Genomic DNA, 14,269 nt, shown 5'->3' with positions numbered 1-14,269 from the left:
GTGCTGCTCAAATCAAGCTCTCTTGTTCTGGCAAATGGAAAGATGCTCAGGGGGGGAATCTCTTGATTTCTATAGGTGAGCCACAAAATTACTGTGGAACTTGAGTCTGTGTAACAAACAGCCAAAAGCACACCTTAGCCGCACATCCACAGCCATATTCATGAAGCAGATCACTTAAAGGCTTCACTGTAACGTAATTCCACTCTAATCCTGCGTCATGATTTGCAGTGCTTCGTGATCTGCAGGCTAAGAACATCAGTCTCAGGTGCACAAGGGAGCTACTGTAAAGCAGGTCAGACTGCTAGTCCATCTAGCACACACAATATTACCCACTCTGGCTGGCAGCAGCCCTCTTTCTTATCAACAGCTACCTGACTTTTTGAAACTGGAGATGCCAGGGAATGAGATTGGGCCTTTGGCATGAAAACGGTGCCCTCTACCCAGTGAGGTACAGTCTTATCTCCAAAACCCTCCTCCAAATTCCCAAGGGAGCTGATTTACAGCATAAGCATAGAGTCAACAGGGATGCAGCCAAACAGAATGATTTATGCAAACACCACTGTGAGTATCTCTCTGTGGATCCATGGCCAACTTTTTATCAGTGGCAAAATGGGAACTGTTGGTGCAGGTGTTAATTTTGACAGCCACCATAGCCATGGGAGTAGCTGGGGGCAGGGAGGGGCAGCTGCCCCCCATCAAGTAAAACAATAGAAATATTTAACTAACTGAACAATCACGTCAGTTCTGCCCCCCCCACAAAGTCCTCCCCCCTCCCCCCCAAAAAGCCCATAGCCACATCCCACAAATAGAGTCCATAGACATGCCCAAAACCTTGGCAGCTGTCTTGATCCAAAACACAGAGAACAAGAAAGAACAGCATTACATGACATCAAACCCAATTTATCAGGCTGAGCTGATGGTGAAAGAATAGTGAGGTTGGTCAGGGTGGTGTACTGGTTAGCGCACGAATACCCAACATGATGCTTTCCAAGTGTTGGACTACAACTCCCATTCACAACAGCACTGCCTTTCCTAAAGCTTCTCTCTGTCCTTCCTGCACCTGTCCTCATAGCACCTTGCTGTGGTGTTGGAAACAGAGCAGAGAAAGGATGCTGTTATTCTCATATTCTGTGTACTGTATGTCCTATAAACAGGCCAGCATTTTGGGACCGTCCAAAAAGAAAGTTATCCTTTTAAGAGGAAGAAAGAAAGAAAGATCGTCTTCTCATGCTTGGTCCTATTTTAACCATTGCCCAGTCATGTCTTTTCCACAAATCTACTACACATACATAATAAAGGGCATATATTTTATGGACTGCCCCTTGGTGCTCAATGAACCTGGAAGAGGTTCGGCAAGACCTTGAGATTGAGGCCCCTTGTTGTAAGAGACAGGGCATGTTTTCCTATGGGGGCCTGCATTCTACAAATGAGGTCAGCCTAGTAGTTTATCAGATTATTCATCTGAAGCTTGGTTTTTCAAAGTCAGCTACACAAATCCAATCAAAACAGAGCCTGTTGGGTCAAATCTGAAAGTAACAAAACAAGGGCAGAGAGATGGGGGGTAAAAGGGTCTGTAACTCTGCGTTGCTGCATGCCAAGATTTTTCTAAAAATATTTTACAACTGTTCTCAGCTCTGCACACTGATCATGCTTTATCTGTGAGGTAAATGTCTGAGAATACTGAGGGCAGTGTGCTTTATCCTGCTAAATGCCCCCCCTCACTTCTGTGCAGCAAGCTTTCTCCACTAATATATAAAGCCAACAGGGCAAAAAGCCACAGGAACACAGTCTGTTTGACTATGCCCAGCCACCACTACACTTTTCTGGAACAATCACTTCAGCAGGATTTTACAGTTTAGCAATTATTTTTTTTAATGCTACTCACGAGAGGAATGCAGTCAACATTGTTCATTCAATTTAAATCAGCTTGCTGATGACCAAAAAAAAAGGGGGGGGGAGAGTGCTGAACCAGACAGTTTGCTTCATCGGTTTCCAAACGAGACATACAAACTCTGAGGTATTTCTTATTCAAACATTATAGAACAGTACAGAGTTCTAAAACCAACCTGATCACGTATTATGTGCAAACAGATACTACATAAACTAGCTGTCCTTGTTTCCAAAGCACCACTGGCTAGTACAGAAGTCAGCTATTTTGATGTTTCAGTTAATGCACAAAGAGTGCAAAACTGCTAATTGGGATAGCCACATTCCCCGTACACGCCAGCAGATGTGCAGAGGTAGCAGCAGGCAATAGCAGCCAAAAACTCAGATAGGGCCCACAGTCTCAAGGTGTGGCTCCTCTGAGGGCCATGACGGTGACCAGAGTCAGAGGAAGAACTTCCCTTTGGCATTTCAACTTCACACCAGCACTGGCAGGAAATTCAAATTGTGGAGCAGAGCAAGGGTGGCAGCGGTTCTGCGCACAACAGATGGTGGCACACAGTTCACGGCAGGTGAAGGTGTGCATGCAGAGCATGGCGGGGAGAAGGGACAGAATGTGCCAGTGCGGTGGCAAAAATAAGCGAATGAGGCTTTTAGAGTGGAGATGAGAGAGAAGTGGATAGGAGGGGGAGGGGGATGGAATCACATAAGCCTGCTGGCACCTGGCAGTCCTGGTACTGTATTGACCATCAGATTTTTGTACCCCTTTTAGGGCTGTGGAACACGTAAGTGCTGTTGACTAGAATGTGAGAAAAGGCACAACATGGTGGGTGCCCCTCTTCCAAGAAATAAGCCTGTGTCTATGTTATTTTAGGGACGCGGGTGGCGCTGTGAGTTAAACCACAGAGCCTAGGACTTGCTGATCAGAAGGTCAGCGGTTCAAATGCCCGTGATGGGGTGAGCTCCCGTTGCTCGGTCCCTGCTCCTGCCAACCTAGCAGTTCAAAAGCACGTCAAAGTGCAAGTAGATAAATAGGTACCGCTCCAGCGGGAAGGTAAACGGCGTTTCCGTGCGCTGCTCTGGTTTGCCAGTAGCAGCTTAGTCATGCTGGCCACATGACCCGGAAGCTGTACGCCGGCTCCCTCGGCCAGTAAAGTGAGATGAGCGCCCCAACACCAGTCGGCCACGACTGGACCTAGTGGTCAGGGGTCCCTTTACCTTTACCTGTATTATTTTACTGACTACACCAAGGGTACAGAACTTTGAAGGGCTGTTGACCTACAGGAAGCATCAGTCAGGGACTTCACCTGATGGAAGGCAAATCCAGGGTCAAAGGTGGGTGGATCCACTTATTTTCTCTCTCATTTTCTGGAACAAGGAAGGGAATGGCTGCACAGAAGTGCTTGCTCTGAGTAAAGAATTGGGGGGGAGTTATGGTGGGAATAGCATGGTGTCCTTTTTTTTTTTTACCATTACCACCAATTTCTGCTTATGCTTAGAATGTAGGGATCAGGTAGGTAGTTCCTCACACACACGAACAACAAACCCTCCCTTTTTTTAACACACATACACCCACACACCACACAGAATGATTTCTGCTTCGATTTAGAAATCACCATCTTCCCTGGAGCTGCCGCCATGTACCCAGAATTCATAATCACAATGCACTGGCGCTGTATAAACCAGCCAGGCCACTGTAACCTCAGCCCTCTCCTTCCTTCTCTCAGTTCAGCTCAAGTTTGCTTTTTCTTGGGAAAAACACACGAGGCTAAAAGAAACTGAAGCCTGAGGGCAAAAATAGGCTTGTAGCATCTAGAAAGCCACCTAGACAGTATCTTAAAAAGCAGAGACATCACCATGCCAACAAAGGTCCGTATGGTTAAAGCTATGGTTTTCCCAGTAGTGATGTACAGAAGTGAGAGCTGGACCATAAAGAAGGCTGATTGCTGAAGAATGGATGCTTTTGAATTATGGTGCTGGAGGAGACTCTTGAGAGTCCCATGGACTGCAAGACGATCAAACCTATCCATTCTGAAGGAAATCAGCCCTGAGTGCTCACTGGAAGGACATATCCTGAAGCTGAGGCCCCAATACTTTGGCCACCTCATGAGAAGAGAAGACTCCCTGGAAAAGACCCTGATGTTGGGAAAGATGGAGGGCACAAGCAGAAGGGGACGATGGAGGACGAGATGGTTGGACAGTGTTCTTGAAGCTACAAACATGAGTCTGACCAAACTGCGGGAGGCAGTGGGAGACAGGAGTGCCTGGCGTGCTCTGGTCCATGGGGTCATGAAGAGTCGGGCACGACTAAACGACTAAACAACAACAACAATCTAGAAAGCCAAGGGCAGACCTGGAGGAAACTGCAGACTGCATGCAGCTCAAGGGCCACAGATCTGGGTTAGGCAATTGAGACAGTGAATGATTTGCCCTTCTTCAGTTTTGGCGTATCTCTGCCTGTCAATTTTGCATGTGTGTGCTTTCACCCGAAAAAGTTTGGGCTGGTAACTACATAGAAAATAAAATGTGGAGGAAATATATTTCTAACATGTATCTTGAAAGCACATCAGGTCAAAAGCTGACACTTTCCTGTAAGAGGAAATATATTTTATACACTAGACTCAAGTCATGCTAGAAGTCACGTGGCTGATCTACCCTTTTACAAACCTATTTTAAGCTCAGTCTGTAGAGCATGAGACTCTTAATCTCAGGGTCATGGGTTCAAGCCCCATGTTGGGCAAAAGGTTCCTGCATTGCAGGGGGCTGGACTAGATGGCTCTCATGGTCCCATTCCAACTCTACCATTCTAAGATTCTGTTTTAAAACAGCTTGCTAAAAACCTATAAAATGCAATTACAGTGGTACCTCGGGTTAAGTACTTAATTCGTTCCGGAGGTCCGTACTTAACCTGAAACTGTTCTTAACCTGAAGCACCACTTTAGCTAATGGGGCCTCCTGCTGTTGCCGCACCGCCGGAGCATGATTTCTGTTCTCATCCTGAAGCAAAGTTCTTAACCTGAAGCACTATTTCTGGGTTAGCGGAGTCTGTAGCCTGAAGCGTATGTAACCTGAAGTGTATGTAACCCGAGGTACCACTGTATGTACAAAAAAGTGACCTGCTTACTTTGAGCAGTGTCAGAGATGATGCATGCGCAGCCTAAGTAGCCAAATACTCTGTACTGCTATACAGTTTTTGAAACACAAGTTACAATTTCTCTCCCACTAATCTTCGTAACTACATTTCAGAGCCAAATGGCAGTGATGGAGGCTGTAAGAGAAACTCAGCCGTATACTGCACAATCCTGAGCTTGTCTTTGAGTTCAGTGGGATTTGCTCCCTGTCCATGATCAGTGTGCTTAAGACTGCAGTCCTGAGATTACATTGAGATTGATATAACACAAAATTAGTAAGCACATTATTACAGTGGTGTCTCGCAAGACGAAATTAATTCGTTCTGCGAGTTTTTTCGTCTTGCGAATTTTTCGTCTTGCGAAGCACGGTTTCCCAAAGTCTTCAAAATCACCAAAGTCTTCAAAAACCTCAAAAAAGGCTACCACACCGCGTGCTATGAGTTGCTCCTCGAAGTCACCCTGGGTATTAACGGTTTTAAGAAAAAGGAAACAAACTTGCAAGACGTTTTCGTTTTTCGTCTTGCAAAGCAAGCCCATAGGGAAATTCGTCTTGCGAAGCAACTCAAAAAACGAAAAACTCTTTCGTCTTGCGAGTTTTTCGTCTTGCGAGGTACCACTGTATTATTTTCTGCCAATGATACAATATGCACAGAGAGAGAAATGCAGACTGTTCATGAGATGAGGCCATTGTTTAAAAATTACAGGGATACAGCAGTGTTCCACCTCATAGGCAATGTAATTAGATTCAGGACTTGCAGCCACAGTGACATTTGATTTAGTAATCTGGTCAGGTAAGTCGCATAATTTTGCAATGCATGATTCAATTTGACATTTCCCATCTCAAAAGTGAGCACTTTCTGGTGCACAGAGTACATTTTGACATAAGTTCTCAAATGCATTAAGTGGAAACATATTACAAATCAAGTCCTGATGAAATCAACAGTACTATACAGTACTTTCCTGATACAATACGTGTAGGCTAAGGAAGGCATGTTCCACTTCTCTATTGGATTCCAAATTATTATTTGATGCCAAATTATGAGCACATCCTTCAAGTTCAAACAGCAGTGGCCAACTTGACATTGCATTGGCTGGTCCTGATTTCAGCCTAATTTTATTTTCTACCTATATTGGAAAAGATTTTGCCCAGAAGTCATGGGTCCAACTGAAAAATATCTGAATAATGTGCAATTGCATAACATTGCAAGGACACACACACACTAATGCAACTGCACAAATGACAAAAGAAAATGAGGAAAAGGAACTTGCCTGACACACATCTCCTCTAACATTCCAATGGAACTGTTTTTGTGTATTTTAATTATGTATTGATTTTATAGTTGTAAATCACTTACAAGCCATTGTGGTATATAAGCAGACTATAAATCCTCCTACTACTACTACTCTGAACCTTACTTGGGTTAAGCAGAAACCCTGCATTTCTTCCTAAGCAAAAACATAAAACCTAGTAGTACCTATGTTGAATCTAATATGTAATCATCATAGTGTCTTCGTGATTAGTCACACTTCAATTCTGCATTGACCTACAATAAACTCACAATGCAAGCCCTAAATACTCAAACCTTTTCTTTTTTATTTGAGCATTTATTTATTAAAGGATTTCTAGACCACTTTGCAGCCATAAATAATACACCAAGGGTTCGTCTTTAGGAGAAAAATAAAGGCATTCATCAAAACTGCCCATCCTTATCTGCAGTCTTTCTTCCAACCAGATCCACACTACCTCCAATGTACATTTAAAGCACAAAACTTCAAAGAATCCTGGGACTTGTAGTTTGTTTAAGGTGCTGGGAACTGTAGCTCTGGGGGAGAAATGGTTTGCCCTGAAAAATCCTGGGAACTGTCATGTGCTATAAATGTATGGTATGGATCTGGACAGAATTAAGTACATCAGTTAGAACAATGCCTTCAGTTTTAAGAGGGTGAATAAAAAAATAACCTACTCCAAAAGATGCAATTCAACCCTACTTTTGTGTTAGCTCAACTAGGCTGCATGTGCATATCTTGTACCTTGATTATATGAACACATTATCCAATCGTGTCATTATTTGTGTCATGGAAGTTTGCTAAGCTGATAGTGATCTTGGTGCTATATGGCAAATTGAAAGGAGTCTGACCTTAATTCCTGGGACATTAACTTCAATTGAACAATAACGGCATTGTTCAGTTAATAATTTAAATGCTAACAGAGAGCTCCATCATTTATATGACCGTGTTGCTTTTAGTGGGCAAATGGGAGCAGCTTAATGGGAGTGCAGAAAGGCACATAATTATCACACAGGAAGATGGCCACAGCTTCATCCATGGCATATGCAGCATAATCTCTGGTAGCAGGATTTGGAAGATTCTTGTGTGAAAGCTATGCCCTGTGAAAGTAGACAATGCTATGCCAGATCTGATCTGACAAAGTTGCTTTACACATTCAGTACTATTTGCTGGATGCCAAGGTGAAGCAGATCCTGAGGTCGATACAAGCGGACCAGATAGGAGGAGTGATAAAGGGACAAAAATCCCAAGCCCTATTACAGCTATTGAACTTTAGCACACACAGAAAGTAAAATCTATGTCAGGATTCAGTCTTCCTACTCTTGCTGGCCTTCTTTTCCTCCACAGCCTGATTCCAGCCTCCCCAAAACAAAGTGTACAATGGTGCTAAGCAGCATGCTTGATTCTGTTCCAAGAACTTGGAAACACCCACCCCCATCCCAACTTAAAACCAGGAGCAGTGATGACTCAAGGCATTTATCTCAATGGAGCCTGCAGAACACCAGAACTTAATTATATATACACATACTACAAAACTGACCCTGAATTGTGTAATGCAAGAATGACAATATGGGGCAAGAAAATGTCAGTCAAATTAGTTGTCAGGCTTTGGAAAACCACAGCTGCTATCTTGCTCCATATTTTACTTTTCAAACAGGCTCCAGAGAAATTCTGCAGAACTAACTTTATGTGTTAAGCTGCCTGTGTAAATTTCACTAGCCTCTACAAACCACCTTTTCTTATTATTTGGGGTAGGGAAGGAGTGCGGGAGTGTGTTTCTTCAAATACCCATTAAATGATATTTTACAATTTCTATCTTGCAATATTTATCAGAACAGAATGGATCAAACAATGGTGAAATATATTTATAGAACTGGTTTTCCTTAAAAAGCATGTTTTCAGGTAGCTTTCTGAGCTCTAAAGTTTAACACAAGATTTAAAAAAACTGATTGGATTCACATGAGTTTCATTATAACCCCTCCCCAGTTCTCTATAGATTTAATAAACTATTCTCAGAAATCCAGCATTAAATAATATAGAGCTTTCACTGTTTAGGAATAAATGTTTTAACGCTAACTGATTGCAGTATGGAAAGGGGAGTCATATAGGAAGAGCTTTAGGATGAAAATTAGTTGATGAAGTATAAACTTAATACAACAGCACACTGTGTTAGAATAGTAAGTAGCACAGAAAATTATCAGCTTGCATCAACACAGCAGACTGCTTTATATTATAAGATCCATGTTAATAAAGGCTGCTACCCAGCATTAACACTGCAATGTTATTTGACCATTTAAAAAATCCACAACACCAGTTGAATTTTAAAGAATTTTAATACAAACTTAATATAAACTATTTCAGTCCCTCTCTTTAACATAAGACACTGACTCAAAATACTTTTATACCTTTTTCAAGTATTGCACAATGTAGGTACAAAATTAATATTTACGATTACATTTTTTTCCATAATATATAGCAAAAAATCTTTAAACTTTTTAACAGAAAATACAATTTGTGTTTCTTTCTTGGAAAAAAGTATTCCATACAATTTGAATTCCACCGCTTAAGGAATATTTTGCACACTTTTTAGAATTGATGTTTTTTAAGATGAATTTTATAATTTCAGTAAAAAAAATACAACATGAAGCTGCTGCAGTTGTCACAGATCACTGTAGTAAAAAGATAAAAATGCAATACCATGTTGTAGAAACAATATATACTCTGATATTTTACAAACTTTGTACTAAATTAAATTATACAATTAGAAAAGACCAATAAACCCACTTATTAGTGCCAATTTTTTATATATATAAAAAATCAGCCATGTCCTTGCTATATCTTAAATACTGTAAGAGGCCATATCTCGAGTATATTTAATGTACAGTCAGTAAAAAATAACTTTGTGCTTGGTTGGCAAATGAAAAAATGATGCATGTTGTCCTTATCTAACCAAGCTTGAATGTATTCATACTACAAGCTTTTTTAAAAAAACTCAAGAGGTGGAAAAGATACACCCTTGGGTACGTGCATTTCAACTTGTACAATATGATTTGTATTTTGTTTTAGTTAGCCATAACAGGCTGGAATTGCTGGTTAGAGTACTGCATGCTATTTAAGCTGAAATTCAAGCCATCCACAAAAGACTTCTCATTTAGACCTCCATAGGCCGCAAACATATCAAAGGCATTACTGTACTGGAGAGGGCTAAGGTTAAGGGGACTGTCGCCAGGGAATAGGTTGTTTGTACTACCTTGGCCCTGTACATTGGGGAAAATGAACTCCTTTGCATTAGGAGAAAGAGCAGACGTTTTCTGCTGCTGTTGTGGTGGTTGCTGCTGTTGTGGAACCTGCTGGCTACCTAGGCCAAGACCATAGAGAGAGTGCATGGAGGAGGAAAGAGCTTTCTGTTTCAGCAGATCGTTGACATTTAAGCCAAGGTTAGTGGGAGAAGTGCGGGCGACCTTGTTGGTGCGGCTGCTGTTCTTCATTTTGGTTGAGCCAAACTTGGTGGCAGCAAATGTGGCAGTGGTGAACGTTAAAGGCTGGGTGGAACGGGGCATGAAGGTTGGGCTCACAGTAGCAGAGTGACCAAAGGGAGGCGAAGGAGAACTCGAGACAGAAGATGCTGGGTCACTAATTGGCATGAACACCTGGGCCTCTGGGTTAAAGCTATTCTTGATTTCCTTATCCAATTCACATCCATTTTCATTGGAATCATCCACATAAAGCACTTTCACTGGTCCCTTTTCACCAATTTGGTATGAAACTTCAAACGGGTCAATCCAGACACTAAGATCCTGAGGCAGGTTGCCACGAACATCATCAATGTCCAAACCACTCTCTTTGGATGCTTGTTCAATAACTGGGTCCACTTTCTCCCCTACATGTATACATCTAAACCCTGATCCTTTGTATGGCTTTTCCGGATACCAATGCCCTTCATACTTCTTCTTGAGTAGTCTTTCCAGCTCTTCACCAAAAATGTTCACACGTCGTCTGGGAAGCTTATTGTACAAATACGAAATAATGAAATTGAGTGCTACTTGTATTTCAAGCTGCATAGCTGCTACAACACAGAATTACAAAGTCTCCGTTTCAAACCACAAAGAATGGGAGAAATGTTCAAAATACCACAGGAAAGCAAAAATTTGTTCAAAGTGCTGATTCTAGAAGATTATTATTCTTCACCTTGTGTAGTGTTGTTCCTTTAAGAAAAACAAAAGCAAAGATCCAAATAAGGAAAGTGCACAAGCAAGTCAACTAGGCCTCTTATTTTAGCATCACACTTTCCCTAAAATAGGTTATATTTCCCAACTACAGACATTTGCAACACACTGGCACTGTATATGCAACTTAAAAGCTAAGCAGATTAAATACACAGAGAACAAATGCAAGATCACCATGGATGCATTTCAAGTTCTGAGTTTGCAGCTCAGGTACTTAAGTAATGTGGAGAGAAGAGCAAGAGTCTAGGACATAAACTAAACAGTGGTAGTTGTCCTGTAAATGTTTCTGCTACCACCTATAGTTTGGTGACTGACAGAAGCCAGCCATAACATTAAGATATTTGAAAATAATGCTAATAGACTAAAAAGGAATTCCTCATTTTGAGGCTATAAAACTCTTAGTTTGAAGTGTAACATGTAGTTTTCAATACTGGTAGAATTTCAAAATTGCTTGAGCTCAAAGAAAAGAGAAGTAATTCCTATATTTTGATACTTAAAAAAAAAAATCTACATAAAATTCCAGAATTATAATTTTATTACAATAGTCACACATGAAGTTCATTATGAGGTATCAAGTAAGAAGTCCATCCTTACCAGACAACCAATTTTTAATTATGAATACATTACACTATAAAGAGAATGTATTAAAATCTTCAGTGTACTGGGAAAATTGAAAAAGCTGTTAGCCAAATTCCTTACATAGATGGTATTCTCGTTTATAATGAAATCAATGTAGCAGCTCTATAGAGTTAATAATAAATTGTAATACAAAATACAATGCTAAATCAATAACATTAACATACTACTGAAAAATCATACTGCTCAGATTAAAAGCCTGTAAAGACAAGGTTTCTATCTTTAAAAAGTTACTACAAAATTTAATAAAGTTATGTTTACTCATTAACATTGTTTTTCAACTGCACTGCATTGCATCGCAACAGTAGTTTTGAAATCTAGTAAGTTCATAAGCTAGAAAGCAAAAATGCACTCATAATGAGTAGATTCTATTTCCTTGCCCTAAATAATTAGCTTTCAGAGGTTAACCCAGCTTTTAAAGACATTTCCCTTTCCTTTTGCCCTCTTTACATGATAAGAGAACTACCAGCTGTACGATAAGGCGACCTTTAAACGATTGCTGGATCAGCACTGGGTGGGGATAATGAAAGATCAAGGGCAAACAGAAGATATTTACAAATGCAACATATAAAAGTACAGATGATCTGATTGGACTAGCTACATCAAACATACAAAATGATTTATTAATCCATCTGTTTAACCACCCCTGCACATAGGAAATATATTACCCTTTCAAGAAGAACAGAAATTAAATTGGCATCCTTTCCCTGGCACAAAGACCTGATTAAACAAAACAACCTGCAACAGTTCAAATGTTTTCTAGCTTTTAAAAAAGAACCTTTTAAAATTAATTATATATGTTAATTACGTTAGTCAAGGAATTGGAGACAAGAGGGGAAAAGGTGGAACTTTTAAGCGGGGTATATGGGCGTTACATAACCAGGCAGTTGGGTCTCATTAGATTTCTGCTCACAGCTCTTGGAGCTCCAGCAGCAGGAGAAAAAGTGCTTTCTATGAAAAGCAAGATGATTGGCCAAGTCCTCTCTCCCCTGGTCAAGCCAGGCCCAGTTCTCCACTGTGTCACTCCCAGTGGCCTTCCCTCTCATCTCCTTGTGCTAGGAACAAGATTTTGAGCCAGAAGGGCAACCACTACCTTTAAAAGTGAGTTTTCAACCTGATCGAACATATGTAGGAACTTATCGCCTTATAATCGCTCTCCCATTCTGACCTGGTATTGTCTGGATCTCTACTCTGTAAAGACAGGCTCCCTGCCCAAAGGGCCCCCCCTCCAGTTATAGCTGGTGTGTTTCTCTCAGCACCATACTATAATCTACATTCTCTCTCTCAGCCCTTGCCACCACAGCCTCACAACAACCACATCCATCTTAAGACTGCTGCCAATGCACTGAATCCCCATCACCCCCCAAACAATGTCTCTTCTGGGTGGGATTATGCCGACCCCCTTCTCCCCACCCCCACCCCCACCCCAACTGCACTCCCCTCCCCGAACAGGCTGTGCCAACTACACTTGCGCCTCCCCTCCCTCCCCCGCCAACCTTCAAGAGGGCCGTCCCAACACTTCTGCCTCCTCCCCCGCCTCCTCCCCCCGCCCCCAGAGGCGGGGCTGTGCCAGACAACCTAAGCAGCCTCTCCCTCCCCAGCCACGGCGGGATTGGGGGGTGGGGTGGGGGGAGAAAAGCTGTGCCAACCAACAACAACCCCCCCACACACACTTGGCACCCGAATCCTCCCCCCCTTCCAGAGACACACGGTTGCTGTACGAGGCTGCCTTGTGCCACCGACGCCCCCCCCCCGCCAGCCCCCTTTCCCCAGCCGCTGCCTCGGAGGGGCTGCGCCTGCCAGCGCCTCTCGCTCGCTTCCCCGCCTCCCTCTGCAGGGCTGTGTCAACACCCTCAGCCGGCGCTGCCCTGTCAGCCCTTCTGCCAACACCCTCCCTCTGCCTCCGCACCAGCAACGCCAGCCAGCCAGCCCTGGTCCGACGCCCCCTTCGCCGACCTCCGTGGGGCGGCCCCACGAAGGCTCCCCCAGCCTCTCCCCCCCCCCCCAATACTCCCCTCCTCCCAGTCGAGCTGCGCCAACTCTTCAGTCTCTCCTCCTCCAGAGGCGCTGGCACAAAAGCCCCCCACCGCCACCCCTCACGCACACCGCCGGCCCTGCTCTATGGGGCTGGGCGACCAGGCGAGGGTGCGGTAAGCCGCCCTCCTCCACCCCCCCCCCCCGAATCTATCTTCTCGGCCGCTGTCGTCCCTCCAAGCCCCGCCGGCCTATGGCAAGTCGCCGACCTCCACCTCCTCCCTCACAGCCGGGTCTTGACAGAAGCAGCAGCTCCCCACCGCTCGCCCCACACGGAAGGAAGGAGGGAGGGAGAGATACTCACCCGGGGTGAGTGGGGGAAGAAGGTGATGTGAATAGTGCAAACAAATCCCGGTGGCAGTCCCGGGGGTTGGGGTTGAAGGAAAGGCGGGAGGAGCTCAGTACCGAAGCCCCATAACCCCAGGAAGAGCGCTAGGAAAGGGTGGGGGGAGAAAAAGGGAGGATGGCGCTTCTCACACCCCGGGACGAGAGAGACAGCGCGCTCCGCCTCAGCAGCTGCTAGACGCCTTCTTGTAGCGCCCGAGCGCTCGCCGCTCCTCTATATATGCCTTCCCTTGCCCCGCCCCTTCATCCCGTGTGGCTACGCCCACCCACTCTCCGCCCACAGCTCTCTCTGGCCCCACCCACCAACCTACCAATCGGCCGTCCCCTGTCCCGGGCGCTGCTCCTGATTGGGGCATTGGGCTTGCCAATAAGGCACAGTCCCCACCCGCCTCTGTTCCCCCACCTACTCCTAACCCCTCGGTCCCATCACATTCCCACTTCCCCCTCCCCTTGTCTTCGCTCTCCCCCCAGCAGAGGGTTCCTATCGTTGCCCTTTTCCCTTCTCCAGGTGGACTCACAGATCACTCCCAACCCCCAGACTAAGAGTGCCCTCCCCATGTCTCTCTGCTGTAGGTTTCACTTTGCGACACACATTTCCCCCTCCCCGCCCAGTTGTTCTATTCTGTTTAATATTTCGGCAGTGACGTAGCTCTGCATTGCATTCGAGGTCTGAGTTACGCCTCGCCTTTTCTTTTCTCCCTTCTGCCGTCGTCCTCAGGCTTCCCT

At 44.0% G+C, this 14,269-nt stretch overlaps 3 protein-coding genes across 6 annotated transcripts in view; 1 reads left to right on the top strand and 2 right to left on the bottom strand.

Annotated features, from left to right (window-relative positions):
* The window catches only part of LOC308470554 (ankyrin repeat domain-containing protein 40-like), an 82,102-nt gene that overhangs the window by 60,266 nt on the left and 7,567 nt on the right, over positions 1-14,269 (bottom strand). The gene's annotated exons all lie outside the window — the stretch shown is intronic.
* Positions 8,617-13,744, bottom strand: TOB1 (transducer of ERBB2, 1). The gene is made up of 2 exons (XM_080994011.1): positions 13,503-13,744; positions 8,617-10,507 (listed from the first exon to the last, which is right to left on the bottom strand). The coding sequence occupies exon 2, from the start codon at positions 10,361-10,363 to the stop codon at positions 9,365-9,367; it is 999 nt and encodes a 332-aa protein (XP_080850137.1). The 5' UTR covers positions 10,364-10,507; positions 13,503-13,744; the 3' UTR covers positions 8,617-9,364.
* LOC308470558 (uncharacterized protein) overlaps positions 10,514-14,269 on the top strand; it is a 34,545-nt gene continuing 30,789 nt past the window's right edge. For all 4 annotated transcript variants that reach the window (XR_013982476.1, XR_013982477.1, XR_013982478.1 and 1 more), the window contains exon 1: positions 10,514-13,394. Coding sequence is in view for 1 of the 4 variants with exons in the window: in XM_080993989.1 (XP_080850115.1) it covers positions 12,535-13,394 (860 nt within the window). In the remaining 3 variants the exon portion in view is untranslated. The remainder of the gene's footprint in view (positions 13,395-14,269) is intronic.

The sequence above is a fragment of the Podarcis pityusensis genome (assembly GCF_964106645.2).
Source record: "Podarcis pityusensis genome assembly, chromosome: 2".
NCBI lineage: Eukaryota > Metazoa > Chordata > Lepidosauria > Squamata > Lacertidae > Podarcis > Podarcis pityusensis.
The sequence above is the reverse complement of the archived record's forward strand: the minus strand, read 5'-3'. Positions and strand labels throughout refer to the sequence as shown.